At 32.6% G+C, this 22,582-nt stretch overlaps 2 protein-coding genes across 2 annotated transcripts; one reads left to right on the top strand and one right to left on the bottom strand.

The window, feature by feature from the left end:
- Window positions 1–544: 544 nt before the first annotated feature.
- LOC124435987 (NACHT, LRR and PYD domains-containing protein 12-like) lies at window positions 545–10,899 on the bottom strand. Its single transcript, XM_046985916.1, has 3 exons — window positions 8,708–10,899; window positions 1,256–2,043; window positions 545–549 (listed from the first exon to the last, which is right to left on the bottom strand). The coding sequence occupies exons 1-3, from the start codon at window positions 10,897–10,899 to the stop codon at window positions 545–547; spliced, it is 2,985 nt and encodes a 994-aa protein (XP_046841872.1).
- A 5,324-nt stretch (window positions 10,900–16,223) lies between these two features.
- On the top strand, window positions 16,224–16,837 carry LOC124435986 (52 kDa repressor of the inhibitor of the protein kinase-like). The gene is made up of 3 exons (XM_046985914.1): window positions 16,224–16,347; window positions 16,425–16,651; window positions 16,728–16,837. The coding sequence occupies exons 1-3, from the start codon at window positions 16,226–16,228 to the stop codon at window positions 16,835–16,837; spliced, it is 459 nt and encodes a 152-aa protein (XP_046841870.1). The 5' UTR covers window positions 16,224–16,225.
- The last annotated feature ends 5,745 nt before the right edge of the window (window positions 16,838–22,582 follow it).

The raw sequence follows: 22,582 nt of genomic DNA, 5'->3' as shown, positions 1-22,582 counted from the left end.
TGAGTTCATCCAAGTTAATTGGTAGCTTGTTTTCCTGGCGTTGAATATAGCCCACTGTTATGTCGTGATCTTGATAGGGACAAAACAACCGCTCTTAAGTCAAACAGGGGTAACTTTGATGTGACATTGAAACTCTCCCCTTCGGCGATGGAGGACGTATCTTGGTCGATTAATTAATGCATATGAGTCCAAAAAACATTTGAATCATGGCAAGATTGACCACGTATTGTATACGGACGCCTCTACCAAGGGATTAGGAGCAACTATTACCAAACAGTCCACCAGAGGCGAATGGTCAATCGCCGAAAAAGACTCGCACATTAATTGTCTGGAACTCAAAGCAATAATGTTTGGGCTACAATCTCTCTGTAAAGATTTAGTCCACACCCATATTAAATTAATGACTGACAACACCACTCCCCAGTTTACAGTTTTTATGTTTACAATAAATGTTGTAAGGTTAACAAAACAATGAAATAAATCAACAGTATTTAAAAAAACTCAAAAAAATTTACAATATAAGTTTACAAATCAAACTACACATTTACTCTAAACAATGAATCAACATATAGCTAAGAAAACATATTTCAAAATTGTTCTTAAATTGAGGAACGTTTATATGACAAGAAAGTCGCAAGATGTATAAATTTTTCACTTACATTTCTCATAAAACATATGAAAGTTTAAATAATAAACTTTATATCAGGAAGTGGAATGGTTAAAAATATGTATTAAAAGTCAGAGCTCAAATCCGAGTCAAAGTAATGTTCAGTAAGTTTACAATTCTCACTTTTCAATGCTTTACTGAGATACTTAGTATCTTCATTCCCTACTTTGTTATAATCAAGATACAATTCAGAAAGTTTACAATTCTCACTTTTCAACTCTTTGCTAAGATACTTATCACTTTCATCACTTAATTTGTTATAATTAAGATACAATTCAGTAAGTTTACAATCCTAACTTTTTAATGCTTCATTATAATGTTTAGCATCTTAATGACCTATTTTCTTATAATTAAGATACAATTCAGTAAGTTTACAATTCTCACTTTTCAATGCTTCTCTAAGATATTTAGTACCTTCCTTGCCTATATTGTTACCCGTAATATGCGCTTCACTAAGTTTACAATTCTCACTTTTCATTGCTTCACTAAGATATTTAGCACCTTTATTACCTATAATGCTACCCGTAATATGCAATTCAGTAAGTTTACAATTCTCACTTTTCAATGTTTCACTAAGATATTTCGCACCTTCATCACCTATATTGCTACCCATAATTTGCACTTCAGTAAGTTTACAGTTCTCACTTTTCAATGCTTCACTAAGATATTTAACACCTTCATTACCTATAATGCTACCCGTAATATGCAATTCAGTAAGTTTACAATTCTCACTTTTCAATGCTTTACTAAGATATTTAGCACCTTCATCACCTATCTTGCTCCCTTTAACACGCAATTCAGTAATTTTACAATTCTCACTTTTCAATGCTTCACTAAGATATTTAGCACATTCATCACCTATATTGCTGCCTATCATTACAAACTTAGTAAGTTTACAATTCTCACTTTTCAATGCTTCACTAAGATATTTAGCACCTTCATCATCTATTGCGCGGCAACTCATTTTCAACGTAGTAAGTTTGCAGTTCTTACTTGTCAAAGCTTCGCTTAGATGCTTCCAAAAATAATTGCCTAAAGCACACATCCAAAAACTTAAGCTGATCAAATTTTTCTCCTCCTTATTTAACAAATAGTTTTTTATTGGAAGACAGCTATGATTATCAAGAAACTTGCAATCGTGAAAAGTAAGATCAGATATGTGTTCAAATTCAGAAAGAAATTCAAACAATGCGTTTGAGTCAACAGGCGTAAAAGAAACTCCATCAATCCACGTTTCTTGGGAAAAATTCTCTAACTCTGTGCAAGCTGACCTCATGACATCTTTGTCCTGCAACTCGTATAGGCACTTTACTCCAAGAAAACCAAGGACTTTATCTCCAGTGAAGGAAAACATGTTTGAAATCCAATTTTTAAATCTACAAATTTAAAACACAAATGTTATTTTCAAGCCGTTTTTTTTTGTTCAAGAAAAGGTCGTAGGCTATGTAGCTAATTTTGCATGAGAAGAATTTATTTGTTAATGCAATAATTCAAGGCCGTTTTAAACATCGCAATTTACATCTGCTAAATGAATTCGAAATAGAAATGATGAGAAAAAATCCTTATATCCTTGTTTTTTTTAAACTAACCGGCTAAAATATGAAGCAATCTTTTAGTAAACAAGCTAAGGATTAAAGTAGCCAGGAAGAAAAAATTTGTTCAACGTGTGGCGTGTTACATGCACCTTTATTTTTAAAAACATATTTTCAGTGTTTTCTAATAAAATCATCGACATCGATCATTAACATTTTCTTAAAATTAAAGTAGTTCTTCGCATCCATCATGGTAATCCTGATCTAAATATTCAAATTTACCAATTTCTATCAAACTTTCTTTTTATCATATTTAATGTGAATAATTTAATAAAAGTAATTAATTCAAGATCCCATTCTTAATATAAACCAATCTGCTATAACGGTGACATTTTCATACTGTCGAAACGTGTTTGCTTTGAAGAATTAATTTTCCTTATTAAATGTAATTTAGGCTTTCTGCTACTTAGAAATTAAGGCATGAAAATTATGTGCAACGAAATTGTACATGAAAAAATATCATAGTTTTTTTTTGTAGAATTTGCTTTGACGATGCCTTTTGTAAATATGATAGGAAGATTTCCTACAGTAGTTAAGTAAATTAAAAAACACCGAATATTCAAGATAACTGTTTGCTTTTCAAGGTAACGTTTATAAATTCCAAATTCCTTTTTAATGTAAAAGTCAAATCAATTTTTTCAACAGACCTTACGAACGATATGTTATGGTTTTATTTTATTCAATATTCATTATTTATTTTACAAATATTAAGCAGTATATTTAGCAGACGTTGACACTTGAAGAGTATTCTGCCAAAATGCATCGTGTTGTATAGTTTCATAAAATTTCTTCTCGAACTATTGAGTTAGTGCTCTTTACTTAAAACAGTTTTTTAAGAACTATTAACTTATTACTTTTACCACTCGGTAAAGCACAGAGCACCACTAATAGTTAATTGACAGAAAGCCCACTATGGTTTTGTTGCGCCACTGAACTCAATCCCCCAACAAAATCCGACAATATTTTATCGACAGATACATAGACTTAAAGATTTTGTTGTGATCTTGAGGGATCACAATTAGGAGGTGAGGGCGTTGGACTGTTCTTCAATCTACACACAATGTGAATTATTTAGAAATACCAAGTCTCTTTTTTGCGTTTAGAACACTTATATAACAATTTTCTCGAAAACATGCGTGTGTGCGTGTGTGGGAGAGAGAGAGAGAGAAAAGATAATATGACTGAAGTCAGCCATTCACAATATTTTTTTAAAATTTAGAATTGTTGTATAGAGTATGATAAGTTTGTAAACAGAGTACACACAAAAGGCAATGAGAATGCAGCGGCAAATGAACAGTCTAGAAAACCTTTAAAAGAAACTGAAAGGGCTATTAGTAAAATCTCATATGAGCAAAGGCTAAATGTGGAAATCAAGTAAGTTAACAATTCTCTTCTCATTTTAATTAAAGTACGCAAACCTTTTAAATCTTATCATCTGAATCCCGAAGCTTTTAAAGAATTCAATATTTATTTTTTGATTTCCCTCATCTTACAATATACCTATAATTTTACAAAAACTGCGCGAGGATAAACGACAAGATTGATAGTAGTTTGGATATGGTCTGCAAAACTTTGGTGATGTATGTATCGCATATTGTCTATACTCTGTTCTACTTTTCCATTGTAGAGTATGACAAGTGCATGAAAATGTCAAAGCAATCAAATTCAACGTTGAAGATAAGAAAATATAAGGTCTGTGTCATCCCCAACAAGTAAGGTAGATTTTGATTTATCAGACAAAATTGTTGTTTTCACAATTATTAAATCAGCGTCACCATTTGCATGACGTGTCTTGCAACCATTTTCTCTTAGATAGCAACTTCAAGAAATATCTTCTGTTCTTTTGGTTTGATTGGAAGAGATCTTTATTTCTTCAGTCAACCATTTGAGGCGTCTTTCCAAATGACCTTCTCGTCTGCGTCATCTGCTTAGTACATTTGCTGTCTATACTCGTCAATTACAATAATGGCATTTCCATATTCTTTGCTACGTAATGACAATGTAAAAGACATACTTCTCTGTAGGTTATAGACCCTGGAGATGCCCAAGGTAGTCTGTGCAAAAGTGCTCCCCTGTCTAAAGCATATTGCCAGTTTTTTTCACTACCTGGGCTTTCGACTTGGGTTTCATGAGGAAGTCTAGACCAAATGGCATCAGCCAAAAACTAACTTGTTAGGTTGCAATAGCATCAAAGAAGAATCAAAAAGGGACGAAAGATACGATACAGTTCATAGCGAAAGAGTGATAGGAGATCGACTTGCACCTGTTATCACTTATCTTTACATAAGATTTTATTGCCAAAGTTACAGCATTGTTTTTCCTTTTGAACTGGTACTTGAAAGGCAATCTATCCTTCATTAAAGAAAGAATCATTTCTCCCACAGTCTTTGCCTTTATCCATTGACTCCAATTGGGATTTTTAATTTTTAATTGTGAATCTTGCGAAAATGGGTTGTGCTCTTAAACGACGGTAAATATTTTCAGAGTATTCCTTTTCTCTCTCTCTTTTCTTGCATGAGTAATATCCTTTTCGTGTACACCAGAGCTATAGTTTACACATGTTTACTCTTGCATTAATTGACTGACTTCAGCAGTAGCAGGCATCGCCAGAAGCCATGTAAGCCGTTGCTGCTAAGTCATAACACTCCTCAACAATAAACCGCCGCTAGTTTTAAATTACGCTTCAACACTTGTTCGATGATAAGGTATTCAAGAGGCCGGCCATGTAACTATTACTTCGTCTGACAACATGGGGCCCAACATTAAAGCCTCCGTACACTTCACGTTTATCTTGCTATAGATAATTTATTAATTCAAAATTTAAACTTGCACAATTAATGAATTGAATGTGCCAAGCTGCAGGAAGAAAGGGTAGCATTTTGCTGATAACGTGTAATTTCAGATGCCACTTGCTTAATCACTCTGCAGTAATGAAAGCTTTAAGAATATCAACCATTTCCATATATTGTAACCATAATGCTGAGGTACGTCTGCACTTTTGAATATTATTTTAGTTCTGATTACGTGTTGTGCAATCTATTAACAGTTCACTAGATTTCACATGAAATCTTTTTGTGTAGTGGTAGCTCAAAAAGAGAACGTGCTTCTGATAAATTTTGCCAGCTGTTTTCAAAGTATAATTTAATGAAGATAAAACGTGGCATCTAACTTTTAAGGTTTCATACCAACCGAAAATTATTGTTTCACATCGATTTTCATGCTCAAAACAGGAAATTTCTAAATCAAATCTAGAATAAATTTTTTCACTTTTAATGCTCATTGCGTTGTTATTTAAGAAGCCAAGAAATCTTTCCAATGAAATTTTGCAAGCAAACCAGTGTTGCTTAATTCAAAAATGAATTTGCATCTATACCTCTTGTCTCTTCATATGGTATGTTGCCCCACTTCTTGCTTGAGCTTTCTGTGACTTCTTGATTACTTATATTGTCATTGAGAGAAAACTTATGTTCTAAAATATTACATGATTACAATAATGCTACATATATTATGGAAAATTAAATCAATAATCGTGTAAACAATTTATTATCATGCTACCTGTACTTGCTAAACTGCAGAGAAACCAACATCTGAAGCAAAGAGAAGGTTGTTTAAAGGAGCATCAACCATTACGTGACCACGGACTGTAACTGCTATTGCTTTACCGCTGAGCATCTAGTCAACCGCATTTGATTGGTATGAAAGATTAAAAAGCTTTTTTAACCCGCCCTCTGCCATTGGATGAACAATAGAGCCAGGGAAGCTCATCTTCGTGTAAAATGCGCCAATGCGATCTATTACGTTGGTGATAAGACATCTGGTTGGCTCATTTTAAATAATAGGCAGGTCAAATTTAATAATTGGATATTTTGTACCGTGTTTCTAGGCATGTTCTGCAATGAATTTAAGGGTTAAGTAGATCAATGTTTTGTTATTTAGTTCCAGGTCTATGATTGGCAGAAAAAATACTTTAGAAGAGGATGTTTTAGATGATATTCACTAACAATTGTTCAATGCATCATGCAAGAGCATTATGTACAGGCATCTAAGTTAAATAACAATGACATCCCTCAGAGGAGAGTGATATCTGAACATGTGTCTGGATTCTCTCAAATATCAATGTTTTGTATTGCAAGTTAAAGGGACATCTAAGCTCGGGTGGTGAAATTATCTGAACATGTCTGGCTGCAGAAATGTCAACTGTTTTAATTGATGAGATTGGATGAGCACAACTTGATCCAGGTGTAACAGGTACTACCATTCCCATAGCATGAAAAGAGTCCCTACCATCTAAGATTCTAACATTATAATCAGCATTGTCTGCAGAATACTGAATAAACTCTTCATTTAGGATGGAACATCAATATCTGTGGTTCGATCAACTGATTTTTTCTGGCTGAAAGATTGCACCTCATTGTACGACAAACAAAAGCCCATTGAATGTTTGCAATCTATCAGTAATTGGGGTGCGAAAGTGAGGTGTAACCTGCTGGACAACTAGCCCTATTTGAAGTTGTGCCATATGACATAAATAAAATTATCCATATCTAGGTGATCATTATACTCGAAGTATTACACACGCCAATGTTTTCAATTTAATATAATAATATATAAAGTGGATTAAAAATCAGTATCAAACAGGAATGTTCAAATTACAAAGGAATTATAGTTAACTTTTTCATTATTTAAGGATAAAAATGGTTGCAAATTCTTCACCGCAGTCAAATAAAAATACCTTACTTTTTAAAAGAATTAGATACGGAAGAAATATTTGTCCGTGTTTGTATGATTGAAACATTTTGTTTCATGTATAAAACGGAAATTAGCGATGTTTACATCTGGAAAATAAACATTGGACATGCACTCTCGAGAATATACGTTTCAACTAAAAAGTCTTGTCAAACTAGGAGAAACGTAGAATGAAGAAAGCGTTTAAATATTTTTAATGATGTATTGTACATGTAATGTTTTGATGTCTAGTGCGTCATAGTGCATGTTGCAACAGTATTAACTGAGACACTTGTGTGAAAAAACATAAATCTTTTTATATACAATATTTTAATCACAAAAACAACTTAATTTACATATTTCATATATTACATAAATTCAAACATATTGCTTTCACAATACATTATCGTTTATTTTAAATTTCAATTTGTTTCAATAAACGTCGCAAGTCTATTTCGCCATTTCTTTAAGCATTCTGGTACTTTATTTTTTTACATCGGCACAAACAATCCTCAATTTTATCATGTTCCGAAAGTTGGATTTCTTAGGACTTTTCATACAGAGACAGATCTGGGATTTTAAATACATCAAGCAAATTTCATGACGCCAGATATATGACGTCATAAAACAGACGTCATATCATATGAAATTGATAAAATAAGGCTCATTATTTATGCATGTCTACACTGTCCTGTTATCCTTAGTGGCTTATCTGAATATATTAAAAAACATACTGGAATAATAAACATTAGAGCTAACTATATACTCATTACTTCCATTTACAAATAAATTATACAGTAAGCCCACAATATGAATACCTTTTTCAAAACTAAAAGTGTTTTGTAAGAATGAAATGTGGTTTCTTACACCACTCCATTAAATTATAACACTTACCACTACCACACAATCATTGCTCTCTAAATACCCATTATGTAGTGATAGTTAATGTAGTATTGAATAAAATAGAATACTATACAGAGCTTTATGTAATTTTTGATTGTATTTAGTGCAATGTATTGAATTCTGAAAAATTATTTTCATCGATGTTCATGTTTTTAAATTATTTTTTAAGATGTTCTTCTCTTTACTAAATGATAACTGAGGTTGGTATATACTTTAGGTTATAATGAAAGTTACACATTTTAATTATAAAACAGTAAGAGGAGTATTTCTCACCACATTTCTATATCAGCTGTCCAGCATGCAATGTCATTATGTATAACGTTGAATACTAGAAAATGTTTGATAATTAATAGATAGCTCACAAATAACGTGGAAAAATTCTGAATATATGTAACAAAACCCTACTTTATTAGTGAAGCATATTGCAAAGGAAAGATTAAAACAAGAATCTTTTCGCTACAATAGATAACCCAAATCTTATCATTTATATTTAAGGAAAAGACTTAAAAAGGAAAGTATGCTCTTACTTTAATGGTAAATATCAAAACCAAGTTCCGCCTACTGTGGCTAACCTTAAAACATTTACAATTATACCTCATTACTTAAAAACATCCAGATTTTAGATAAAAGTAGGTTAATGAGATGTCATGTGTCAAAGAATCTTTAGATTGCTGCTTTGAACAACAAATTATGAAAATTGTAGTTGAAAGATAATAAACAATTTTTTTTTGAAAATGAGTTCTTTTAGATTTAGTAAAAAAATTCACGTAATAATATAAAACGTGTAGAGATTTTTTATTAATAAATATAAATATTTTACCTTTGTTCAACAACGTTAATATCCTCTACTTTTCCTTTTTTTTTCATATGTCCAACTAAACCAGCAATGAATTCAATCACCAAATGCCATTTAGGATCTGCAACGTGATCATCCAAAAACTGTCCAATATTTGGATAATCCTCAACAATACACCACGCAGCTAGAAATTCCTGAAGAGTTAAATGAAGAAAACAATAAAAAAAGCGTCGTTTATGTGGTACTTGATGAAAAATACCACAGTTTGCCAAATTATGAAATTCTGTATTATTCTCTTCTTCAAAAATCAAATTTCCTTCCTCAAGTCCTCTCTTTGCTGTTTCTTTTATTTTTTTTATATCGGTATCAAGCAAGGATGGTAAAGGGATAGTCAAATGATTTTTCGGCGGTGTTTCTTCTTTAAGAAAAGGATGATGTCTCCATAGTAAGATTTTAATTGCTCTGTTGTACAATTCAGTGATTGTCTTTGGAATATCGTCAGCATTATTTACAAAGCATTCCTTTAGGGTCAAACAAACAATATAAGTGTTGACAGGGATGTAGCACAGGCTACGAAGTTCATTAGAATTATTAATGCAATTCAAAATCAGCTCATTGGTTTTCTTGTCATCACCACAAAACTTTTCGATATAATCTTTGATCTGTTCTTCAAAAAACCCTAAGATCTCCACTGTTCGGTCAAATTTTAGTTCATCAAATGCATGTTCAGCTGTGGGTCGTGATGTTATAACAACAGTGACACCAGGCAACAGTTTACGTTTTACCAAAAAACTTAATAGTCTAAATGCTGGCATTTTCGAATCATGGATGATTGAACGATCAATTTTAAGGCTTTCTTCATTCAAAGATAGTTCATCAAAACCATCAAAGACAAGAACAGTTTTTTCAGGATTATTGATTATAAAGTCATAAATGTTAGAAAATTCTTCATCTAAAAATCCATCACAATCGCTTAACATATCTTTGAGATTAATGCTGCCATTTTTAATAGTACGACATCGAATTAAAAGAACTAGTTTATCAAAAAAAAATTCATCTGAATTTTTTATCCATTCAAGTAAAATTTTTTTTGTTAACATAGTTTTACCAATTCCTGGCCTTCCAATAACTAAAATGGTACGGGGATACGATTGGTCTTGCTCCCCCTGGATTGGTTTAAAAATCTCTGTTGCCCTTGATAATTTTTTGATATTTTCTCCTATAGTAAGATAGCAATGAAAGATTTCGTGCCTTTGAAATATTTCTGGATAAGCATTCATTAATTGTCTATCTTCTTGCATTAAGACGTTAATGTAAATATCATTAAGATTTCGCCACTCTTTCGTCTCATTGCCAAAGTCGTCATGTATTTCAAATACTTCGTTAGTGTCGAAATTGTTTTTAATTTCTTCCAAAAGTTTTCCACATTCTTTTGTTCTCCGCGGTACAAAATTCAAGTAAACTGTACAAAATTTATCCTCTCTTTTAAAAGAGTTATCAGTCCAAGTCTTATACGTCAAGTAACACAGCTCCAAAATTGTTAGTGTTATTACAATGAAATCGAAGGATAAAACAGCTTTGATTACATATTCACTTTTATCTCCGTTGGGATTTACACAAACAATGGTTGAAATAGTGTGATTTAACAAAGAAATTTCTTTCATAGTTGGACGTCTTCTACAGGTGTATTCGACGGGAAACTTGGCAGAAAAAAGTAATCCAACAAGAACAGATAATATGATAATGCGAACCACCAAATGAACAATGTAAATGTAAAATGAAGAAAAATTGAATGCAACGTTGTCAGGTTGACGAGTTCCTTCGCTATATTCCACATGCAGAAGTTCACTTTGTTCGTCACTGTTTTCTATTGGACTGTCATTATCATTATGTTCAATTCGACGCTTTACATAATATCCGTAGACGATAGTCCATAAAAAGACAATACCAAAATTAAAAACTACCATAAGAAAAGCAGCATACTTAAAAGTTAGACCATCTTTGTATTGTCTGAAACATTTTGATTCAATGCTCTTTAAAAAAGAGCTTTCTCTCGTCTTTGATATAATCTCATTATGACAATAAAATGAATTATCGTCATATACTTTTAATGCATGAACAGAAACCATAACGCCAATGGTAAAAAAAGGAATAAGTGTTATTCTTCCAAACCAGTTAAAACTGCTCCATGGTATGTATTCAAGACACTTTTCCATTTTTATGCTTAAAAAAAGTATTAAATCGTCACATTATTTTGAATTCAAAACAAGACGCTAGCATTGGCGTTCAGTATCGTAGCTAGCTTGTAGATTTACTTCCACTATGTAAATTTTGAAAGTTTACCATTATTCATTTCTTTAGAAATCTACTGTTCTCACGGTCGGTGAACACTAAATTAATAGCATAGCGGGACTAAAAAGTCGGAATGGCTACGCTACTGCTGGCTTTACCCACAGCTCTATGTACAAAGTCGCACGCGAAATTCCAGTATTGTATATACCTCATGCAACAATCTACTTGGTGTCTAAATGATTATCTTGCATTAAGATATACAGGAATTTTAGTAGACACATTTGATAATCATTGCAGTAAGTGTTGTTTGGTAATTAAATAAAGTGTAAAATTATGTTCTTTCGCTGTGGCATATAACCAGCTAGAGCATTGGAGGGAGAAGGATATTCATGTACGTGTGCTCTACAATAATAAATTCTTTTACAAAGGTAGCTATGACTCTAAGTTGGCACTATAATAAATCTTACGTAACTGTGCCTCAGGCTACTGGCATTGAGTTAAATATGAAACAATTTGTTTATGTAATAGCATGGTTTCGGGTGCAATTTGGCATAAACATGCACGAGTGAGTTTTTCAATGACTGCCATGCGCTTAACCAATCAGTATTAAGAAATTTCTTTATGTATATTGTTACCAGAGGAAACGACAGTAGCATTTTGCTCTTTCCTAATGCATCCCATATGATCATTTACATTTGAAACAAATGAATAAACAAGAATCGGTCACAAAAGCTCCATGCGATGCACTTTCGTGTAAATTAATATTATGCATTTGACTTCAGTTTAGTTCAGCTTAGCTCTAATTAAGATCTTAAAAATAATAAACCTCATTCAGTAAATGGTTTTCTGTAATATTTTAGACCTGACTTATGTCACATTAATTATGTTGGTTATAACAAAAGGGTAGGAAAATGGAGGGTATTTGGTTGAACTCTGTTATTGAATAAACAGGTCGTGTAATAAATTTTCTAAACAGCTCACATAACGCAACACAGCAGCAAATGAAAAACTTATTGTGCAGTCCGAACCTTGAATGTTTTCTAACCTTAGTTGTAGACAATTTGCTCCATACTTACACGCTTTTTTCGTACTAATTAAGCCGGTTTTTCACTTGCAAATTTTGGCGCTAAAAGCGATAATTTTCGAGTTAAAATATTTGTGCGACTGGGTATATTTGTTTTCTAGGTGTAAATTTGAGCTCACAAAGTGCAAAAAATCAATGCAAACTTGCTTAATCAAACAGTAACTATATTCCAAAGCTATCATCAGAGAATATATATAATATATTAATCCCTAACAGTTTACTATGTCGGAATAACGTGTTATAATTCTCATTGCTAAAAAGAAGACCATAACTACAAAGCAAATACAACAATGTTTTTTTGTACGTCGTTTGTATGTTGTAACGGTAAAGAAAAGGAGAATTTCATCTGCTCGTGAGAGACATTTGTATTGACGATATGTAATACACTTTCATGAGCATCGTTTGTTTCGTGAATTAAAAACCACTAAGAAATCTGATTCTCGAAGAACTCAAGTTTTCGTCGAGGCGTGATGACGGCTTTGCCGTTTACGTTGTGGTTAGCATTTCAGTTTTTAAGAGAAGGAGGCCCTTTTTGTTATGGGTAAAGTACCGCAAGCTTTTTTGTGTATTTCTATTACAACAAAGTGACTTTTGTGAAGCAAAGTAATTATTTTAAGTGAGTATAAATCATGAATATGCCTATTAAGCTTTCAACAGAGTTTTAATAAAACAGGAACTACAGCTCCTGACAATGCAAATTGTGAAATACAAATGCAAAACTACGTATCAAACTCGGTTTTTTCGAAGCAACAAACCTAAATGGCAAATGGATAATTTAAAAATGCCGTTTGCCTAAAACGCTAAACTAAAACTCTCTATTTGCGCAATACAAACAACAATAAGAAAAATACAGATATCACTTGCATATAATGCTTAATTAGACACAAGTTACAAGAAATCGAAATTTGAGCATAATTGAGAGAAGTGCAAGTCTTAGAATGTTTAGTCAGAGATACGAAGATGAAACTCCAAATGAGAGTTTTATCTCCTTAAAAATCAGATAATTTGTTTAATTATAATTCAGGGACTTGTTCTATTTTTTGTATGATATATCTTTTGTTGTATGAAAACATCCACACGAATTTTTAAAAAATTTAATGACTTTAATGACTTTAATGACGAACAATATGTACTCCCTATAGGTCTTTTCAGTAACTAATTACAAAATTAAATACATATACATATTTGCCTTATAAATGTATGAAAAAAAATTATTATTAAAAGGATTTTTAAAGATAAAAGTGACATTTCGAGATGGAACTACAAAAGATCTTTAAAAGCTTTCTTAAAAGAATCAAGAGACTCGGAAACTTTCAAATCTTTTACCGAAGGAAAAACGAAAAAGCCTTTAATAAGTCAGCGCGGACAGGCGTTTATGTAAAAAATCCACTCGACATGAGCACAATATGCGCATTCAAATTATCCATAGTTCCCTACTTCTTAACTGTATGTAACCTCCTTAAAACATTTGGCAGAAAATTTTTTGAACAAAACCAATGGAAACGAAAGATAATTGCAAAATTACTAAAATTAGTAAAATTCTTGTAATAAGCGATTCTTATCTATAGCAAGTATTAACTGATTTACTTAGTACTTTTAACTTGCTTTGCTTAAATGCTCTACAAACCCTGTGAAATTGAATAGGCACATAATTTAATAAAGCAAACACGCTAAATAAGCAAATGCAAACAGAACAAGAATTTGGCAATGTTTTTCATAAGAACAAACCGAAACAAAACACAATTGCAACATTATTAAAATTAGCAAATTTCTACATTCAGAAACCATACCTTTAATATTCAACAATATGGTCATGAGTTTCTACAGGTAATCTAAAATAAATATGATTTTGTATTGTCAGGCATGATCAAAATTTATTCAAAGTTTTATTAAGTGACTAATATGTAGCGAACGCATTAAATGAAATCTGCATGAGATAACTTAGTCTGCAATGGAGATTTTTCTGCCTCTTTTATTAGTTACACGTTTTTCGATGTTCAAAGAAACATATGGAAAATGTGATTACGTTTCCGCGGCTTTATGTTCTTATAAATCGTGCTTTTTTATGTTACAAAGATGTAATATTGCTCGGGCAAATTTATAAGGGTCACATTTATCCTTTGCGTCGATACGTGGCAAATTATTTTGTTCCACGGAATTTAAATCATGTTAAGAAGATATTCACTAATTGTTATGAAAACAGAGAAACGCTTAAAATTTTTATTTTTATTTAGGTATTTATTGTATTAATACATAAGGCATGCAGCAAGGTTACTATGTAGGACTCTTTGCTTTCTTTGGGAATAATTAATATATTTTCTCTAGGGTATGTGTATCATCATACCGTCGTAGGAAAAACGGTAATTTGTGGAGGGAGGAAGCTCATACTTATATATGCATGTTATAATCTGTAGAAAACAACGAATTTAAAGTAAGGCATATTATGCTTGTACGAATATTCGCAACAATTATAGATCTTTCTACACTCATGCATTATGGGTGATGTTTTTACATTGATTCAAGATTTCTTAAATAAACATTACGAAGCGTTTTCCTTCCATTTCACCTTACGGTTGACTTATGTGTTAAGTTTTTATAGGCAACTCAATCCTACGAAATATGCTGTTCAAAAACAAAATCCAATTGCATCACACAAGAGAAATAAAGTTTTGAAAAAGACATCACCCCCCGTCAAGTGGCATGCGACAGAATTTCACAAAGCTCGCACGTGATCTACATGTTATTTCTAGAGCTGTGTTTTGAATTAAGAACCTAAATGTTGTTATGGGAGGTAGTTCACTTACGGATAAAGCTAATCTTTTCATTTTTTCGATTGGTACTAAAATACATTGTATTTCGTTACGTTACTGCAATCAAGATACTTATGAAGTCAATGAAGCGGAACTTATTGAGCAGAAAAGCAACGACACTTTGCAATGGCGCCCGATATCACAGAATAGATACATACAGAAGGGCTACTTCGCGAAAAATGCGGTCCTAAATTTTAATGCGCATGCGCCACTTCCGCCATGTTGGCAGCAAGATAAACTTGCTACACTAAATAAGGGTAGCAATGTACAACTCAAAAATCTTGGCGTCATTACTTAAAAAGTTGAATTATTTATCCTGGGACGACCAAATGAAAGCTGTGCTGAAATGGGAACATACAATCAACATATTTTTATGCTTTTTCATGTAAAACCAATGTGTACAATTCTGTCGAGACCTGTATGAGAAATGCTGTGCCGTGGCCGTGTGGTCAAGGTTATTTGTATTTATTTATTTGTAAAGAACGGAAGCGGAGAAGCGCTTTACGAACGTCTTTAAATCAGACTCAAGAAGGAAAAATGTGAAACTTATCAACGGACGGGCTACACTAAAAAAGATATTTCGTATGACATTGGATTTGGTGCTTTACAATTCAGAAAAATTTAGTCATATCCCGAACACTCGATAAATGTTCATTGAGAAATTGCAAAATTATGCAATTGTATTTAATGCCAATGCCATATTGTGTTGGGAAAATTCTTATATTGTATGATTGTTGCTAACTTCCTGATGCTCTTAACTATATGTTCCTTAAATTTGTCATGTGTTACGAACGTCCCGACTAACAATAAAATGGCCGCTTTTGGTTCAATTGCTCGTAACAAAAGGAGTAAAACCTTGTGGAGAAGTTGTTGTCAATTCTTAGCATATTTATTTAATATACTAATAATTTTGATATAAACGTTATAATATAAATGTGTAAATGTTCAAAGTTATCTAAGACAACTGCTTTCAGTGACTCTTTTGTTGATGGATTGGATATATATCTGGATTCTTTGGTTGTTTTCGTATATAGTTCGTTTTCTTTTACATGAGGCTTTCTTCTGATGTGGACTTCTACTAAGCACCAACATAACTACAGCTTTCGTTTCATCACTTATAAGTGATCGTACAATGACGTAAACTGTGGTCAGTAGATTAACCACGTCCTGTACGTTGTCTGTAGTCAGTAGGTTGACCACGTCCTATACGTAAGCTTTTCCTGTTATTGTGGTTATCATACACATGCATGTATGAGTAAGGCATTTTACAAAGATCACTAAATAGTTAACTAATAATATATTTTCGCTAAACTAATTACATTTATAATAGTCTTTGATATTTACTTATTCGCACTAATGGCTGACAAAAAGAAGTTAAAAGGTGGAGCAAGGACTCATTGTTCAGCAGTAAACTGCATTAACAGCAAAAGAACTCGACCTGACTTAAGCTTCTTTCGTTTTCCGCGAGATCCATTGAGGTAAAATAGTAAATGTAGTAAGTTTTGAAAGTAAAGATAAACTTTTACAAATTACTATGACATTCACATGCCTTTAGATCAAACGAATGGGTTCAAAACACTAGACGCCAGGACTTGTTAAATAAAACTGCAAATTATCTCTATAATAACTGCAAACTGTGTGCAGAGCACTTTGAAGAGTGTATGTTTCTAAACTTTGAAAAATCACGATTAAAAGTCCTGGCTAAGCCTACATTATTTAATATTCCAAATCCACCACGTGCTGTTGGCCAGAAACGAAGGGCAATTCACAAGGAAGAAATAGGTAATTGTCAATTAGGTATTTCACTATATTATGGAAGTAAATTAAGGAGTTTTTACTAAGAGAAACTCAGTTTTAGGCACAAAAAGACGTATAACAAAGGCAGAGGTGTCAAGTGTTGTAGTACATGATATACCAACTGTTTCAGTGGAAGATGAACCACATTCACATAATGAAAAAGGTATATGACACATGCAGTCAAGATGATCTCAACCAAACGATTTAAATTTGTTTAGTTATTTGATATCTTGAATTTTAACAGGTGGAAAAGACACAGAAATAAAAGATTTCTGCTGTCAAACACTTTCCTCACTTTCAAATGACACACCTAGAAAAAAAAAATCAAAGGAGAAAGCTGAAAGTGAAGCAGCAAGTAATTGCAAGGCTTAATACAAAAGTTAGAAAATTTGCCAAAAAGGACACATCAACCAATCAATCAATTTATGCTGAATTGAAAAAATTACCAAATCAACTGGCTAATTTCATAGAATTGCAACTGAAGTTACATTCAACAAAAAAACATGGAAGAAGGTACTCACCAGAAATGAAGTCCTTAGCAGTTTCTATATATCATGCTAGTGGCAAAGCGTATAGCCTCCTCTCCAAGCTGTTTATTCTGCCAACAAAGTCTTCAATTAGACGGTTTGTTTCACGAATTCCAATAACAGCTGGTATTCCTCAGGCAACCTTAAATCTGTTAAAGTAAATGGTTTGCATCAAATTTGCAAATCGCGAGTTTTCCTCTTCTAATAAAAGATCACGAAAGTACATTAAAGTCAAGCATTTGTAACATTCTACAAACTTACTACAAGGAAAAGTCCATAGACAAAGTTGATGATCCTTTTCATTCTAACTCGCAATACAAGCATAACCATGATTGAATGTTGGCAAGTTGGCAAAAGTATCAGACCACAATAACAAATTTTGACTCTAAAACTTGTAATCTAACGATGCGATTCGACCTAAGTTGTCAAAATTACCTTCTTTGACATTGCTCGTGATGGCATACACAAAACAAAAATGGAATAGCCATAAAATTATCGAGGACGCGCCGAACTGTTTCTCATTACTAGATTTTCTATTACGAACTTGCTAGAGTTATCTTGCTGCCAATATGGCGGCGATGGCTGATTGCGGGCTAAAAGTTGACAACAAAATCTTCAAAGGTTCCGACCATTGAGTTCTATAATAACTGGAGGGGCTAACTTTACTGGGGCGAGGATGCCAAAAAAATGGCGGCCAACGGACGTATTTCCGCTGAAATGATCGCTTTGCAGAAAAATAATATTCTCGACCTCCCCCTGGTGTCTATAGTAAATTATAAAGAATTTTTCAAAAACAAACACGATATCACAGAATATGGATATCGTTAGTTCCATAATCTGTGACGATTCTTTTTTGGCATTTCTTTTATAATGCCAACACTTCAATCGTTCAATTGTTGGATGTCGTAGTTTCCACAAAAAGGAACATATCGCTTCTCACAGGTGAGGTAGTTGTTTGTTTTGTTAGTCCGTCAACGATTGAAAAGCAATTATACATGCACTTGAAAAGCCATAAAATACATATTAAAGATCATATTTTTTAAGACTGACTTGAACGCCAAATATACTGATGTTTTACTGTTTATAAAACTCTGTATACTTGTAAAATTCTTATAAAATTCTGTATACTTTTCTGTCATTTGTTAATGCATGAAATCGTAAATTTACCCATCTATTTGCAAAATAGTTTCCCTAAAGCAAAAAAGACACTGCACACATTTTGCTCTGTATCAAAAATGTGATCTGGTATCAAAAAGAAATGATCAGCCCAAACGGTACCCATGATTTGGAGCAGAGCTTGTTATGTTCTATTTGCTGACAACATGCAGGGAAGATCAAGGAGTAAAGATGACTGGAAGATGTTATTGACCAGGCAGAGTCTTAAAAAATGATAATGCTGTAAAGATAATTGATTTATTGTGTGCCCTATCCAGAGTTATTTAATTTGATTGTGGTCAAATTCTATGGATGGAGACAATGGATTCACTAAGGATGCCTTGAATGCTTTGAAGTTAAAGTTCATGATCCAAAGAAAGATGGCAAGAAGGTTGTATGTGTTTTGATGCTTAATGAAATGTCAATTCACAAACATGTAAAATGAAAGGCCATAAAGTTTGTGTCTATGTAAACATTTGTACTGAGATTGATGATGACTCGATGCAGATGTGAAGCTTCAAAAGGTATAAGCCATTGGGTTTTATGTAACTTAATGTTTAAATCATGTCATATCTTTATCAAAATATTTTAGTTGAGTGTTGTTTGAATGTCACTAATATCTAATGCACTATACTGAAGCATTAAAGATTCAGTGATGAAACCTTTAAAGTTACTGTACTGTATATTTCTTATATATTTCTTATATTTCTTCAAGAAAAATTTGATTTTATTTACCTATTAGAGTACAGAATGGAGATTTATCATATGCATTATTGCTGCTTTTTTAAAGAAAAGTTTTTCACTTTTCAAAGCTTTTCTGCAAATTTTTTGCTTCTTATTTCTTATCATGAGATTGATGATATAGAGGTAATATAATCCAATAACTTTCTAATTTCTAAAAAGCTTTTAAGCTTCTAGCATAAAAGTACACTATAGGAATGTAATTCATTTGGTTTTATTGCCTTGCTATGACATATCTACTTGCATTTCATCATTCTTGTATGAACAAAACACCAGATGTGGATACTCAGAGAACAAAATCCACTACCAACTGCTTATGAAATTTATTATTGAGGTGAAAACTGTGTTAATCATTCAAATTATAGTGCACTTTTATTGCAAATATAGGAAAAACAAAACAAAGTGAAAAAGAAAGGTAGAAGTATTAAAACTACAAATGAATTATAAACACCATTGGAAGCATAAGTGTTTTGATGATTATTTGCATTTTGCCCAATTCATATATCAATACAACAAAATCAAAATGTGCTACAACTTTACAAGTATTTGATGCAGTTGCACTTCAGAACATCACAAAAGGTTACTTAAAGTAATTTCTACACAATATTGTTTGTTTTATTTACCAAACCTATGCAGACTTGAGTCTTTTGAAATTTCATATGAAACTCAATTACAGAAAATCCGTAAATATCCAGAGATTTAATATGTACTTTTTAAAGAAACAAGTAAAATCCTACAATTGTGGCGAAAAAGCCATTGCCCATTGCATGAAAAGAAGCAAAATAGCAATGATAACAAATAAGCTGACTTCTCTCGTGAACCGTGGAGATGAACTATGATATACTTTTTTGTATAGACTAAAGAGTTTAATCGATCAAACAAGTTTGACGCTGGTAAGAAAACGACGCACATCTGCATTCATACATGTGTAGCCGATATATAGGTCTTTCGTCGATAGTTATAAATGCATCCTCGTAGCAGCAGATAACTGACAACCACAGTTGACTCGCTGTTATGAATTTAAGGTTTTTACCTTGATTTTCAACAAAAAATTGCTTGCCGAATCCCAAATACACATATACATTTTCCTCACTCTTTCCTCAGGATGGAGTGGGAAATTGTGAAATTTTCGGAAAAGCGGTCAATTTCGGTAAATCTCAGCGGCAACGGACGAAATCCGCCATTTTTTTGGCATCATCAGATATCTAAGGCCGCGCTTGAGATAGCCGCTCCAGTTATTATAGAACTCAATGGTTCCGACGAGACTGGCCCTTCTGTATGTCTCTATTCTGTGCCGATATTAACAGAATGTCCTTATAGTAAATATCAGGGGCGGATCTATGGTATGTCAAATCAATCACGCGACATGTTTATAGTTCAATAATTATTTATCAAATTTAAGGATTACAATTTTTTTGATCATTAAATTTTCGTTCTGCAATAGTTTGGATTTCATCCTAAAAATTCTGTTCTATGTATGAAAACTTATAAAAATCCCACTTCAGTAAACAGATCAGTAGATAAAAACATATCTAGAATTGTATTTACTCGCTGACTGATAAACGGGATGGCTCGACTGGTTCGACCGATAACGGAGTTCAAGAACGCTTATTTAAGCCATTTCATTGGTCAATAGCCAGATCAATGGACGAACTGGAATAATCTCGACCGATAAGCGAGGAGGCTGGACATATAAGGGAGTCCAATTAATATCGTGTAATTGGTTCGTTTAAATTTTTGTCTTACTGAGATTGGTTTGACCGATTTCGACTGATAGCCAACTGAACTAACATAGTCAAGCTCACTGTTTGAGTTGAATGTTTGATCGTTTCATAGTAATTTCTTAAGCATGATAGAAACTAAACTACAATCAGATGGAATTTATGGAAATCTTTTATAAATTCATACATTGACATGAATGCTGCTTTTCAAACTGGGAATTTTTTCAAGAGGGCGAAAAATATATGGATAAATTGTAAAGGCTTGGCAAAGACGATCTCGCGAGCAACATTTTAGTCATTGATGTTCAAAAGAAAGCCAACATTGTTTTGAGTTTTCTCAGCAGAAATTTACATCCAAAATCGTAAGTAAAGGACAAGTGAAGTGTATGCATGAGTGTAATATATCAAGGTCAATTTTTGCGCGTGTGTGATGCGATTTATGTCAATATGGCGTATGGTAAGTAGATTGATGCTTCTAAAATTGTTGTTGCCGAAGGACTTTTAGCTATGATTTCTTTAGTGCTTGGGGAATCGTGGCCGTTATATGGCAGCGAAATCCTACATTCCTGCAAATATATTTTAATGGACAAAAAATCTGTAGCCATAAGGCGCCATACTATTATTTACTTTATCATAAACAAATAATTTGGGCTTTTCAGTTTATTATCATTGATTATTCAATCATTGGACAGTTATACTACACATTATCTAAGATTTGAGAAAACTAACATTGATTACATGAGAAGCTGATTACTATAACCTGTGATTTTGAGTCTTTTCAGATCCATGAAGCTTTTTATTTTGACAAGTTGACTGGAATGGTATTAAACCTGAGTATTTCACATACATGAAATGTTGTCCCATGTCACATATTGTCCCATTTTCAAACTCAACACCTCATGTAGAGATGTCAAGGAGTGTTGATCTACTCCTCATACCAGATTGTTTGCCATAATTTCCAAAGGGCTATTGATGTATGAAAAGCATTTTCTATAAAGTAAACATGTCTTCCTATGTATGCAGATAAACCTTGAAATTTGGCAAAACAGCAAAGTATTTTTCATGATCACTAGGTAATTTTTGTGATGATCATTATAATTTTTAAACTAAATTTCAGATTTACATTTAAACAAGCTTTGATCATATGAAAAGATATTTATCATAACCAGTAAACATGACACATGAACCAATTTTAACATTCATGTAATTATATAATTAAAGACATGTTGGTTACATTCTGTTTGTATTTGCAAATACAATGCTACTAGTGATTACTATATAGCACACCTTGCAGAAGATAATAGTCGAGTAAAATACCTAATAAACATTAATGGCATTAAGCTGTCCTTAACTGCAAATTTTCACTCTGATCATTTTTGCTTAGTCATTGGCAGAAAAAAAATTTGAGTTTTTTCTGAAAAGGTGAATTTGCTGGCACCGTATGTGGAGATGGGTAAAGGGTTGTAATAAACTTGCATGGTTTAAAGTTTGAGCTTTTCTATATCTATGAACTGCAACTTGTAGTACCAAATTTCAAACTTAACTCATTACATAGAAGTTTTAATGGGGGTTTCTAGGGGGGTCTATGCCTGACAACTTGATAGAATTTTTTTGAAAACTCTATCTGATTTGGAATAGCATTATTGTAAAATAAATTTTACGTTCCTAGACATGCTAATGAGACATGTATTTGGCATGATAATGAGCATAAATATTCGAAAAAACTTTCAAGTATTGTTCACTTCATTTATTTTTTTTTGATAAAAACGTAA

Source organism: Xenia sp. Carnegie-2017, unplaced genomic scaffold, assembly GCF_021976095.1.
Source record: "Xenia sp. Carnegie-2017 unplaced genomic scaffold, XeniaSp_v1 HiC_scaffold_16, whole genome shotgun sequence".
NCBI classification, from domain to species: domain Eukaryota; kingdom Metazoa; phylum Cnidaria; class Anthozoa; order Malacalcyonacea; family Xeniidae; genus Xenia; species Xenia sp. Carnegie-2017.
The sequence above is the reverse complement of the archived record's forward strand: the minus strand, read 5'-3'. Positions and strand labels throughout refer to the sequence as shown.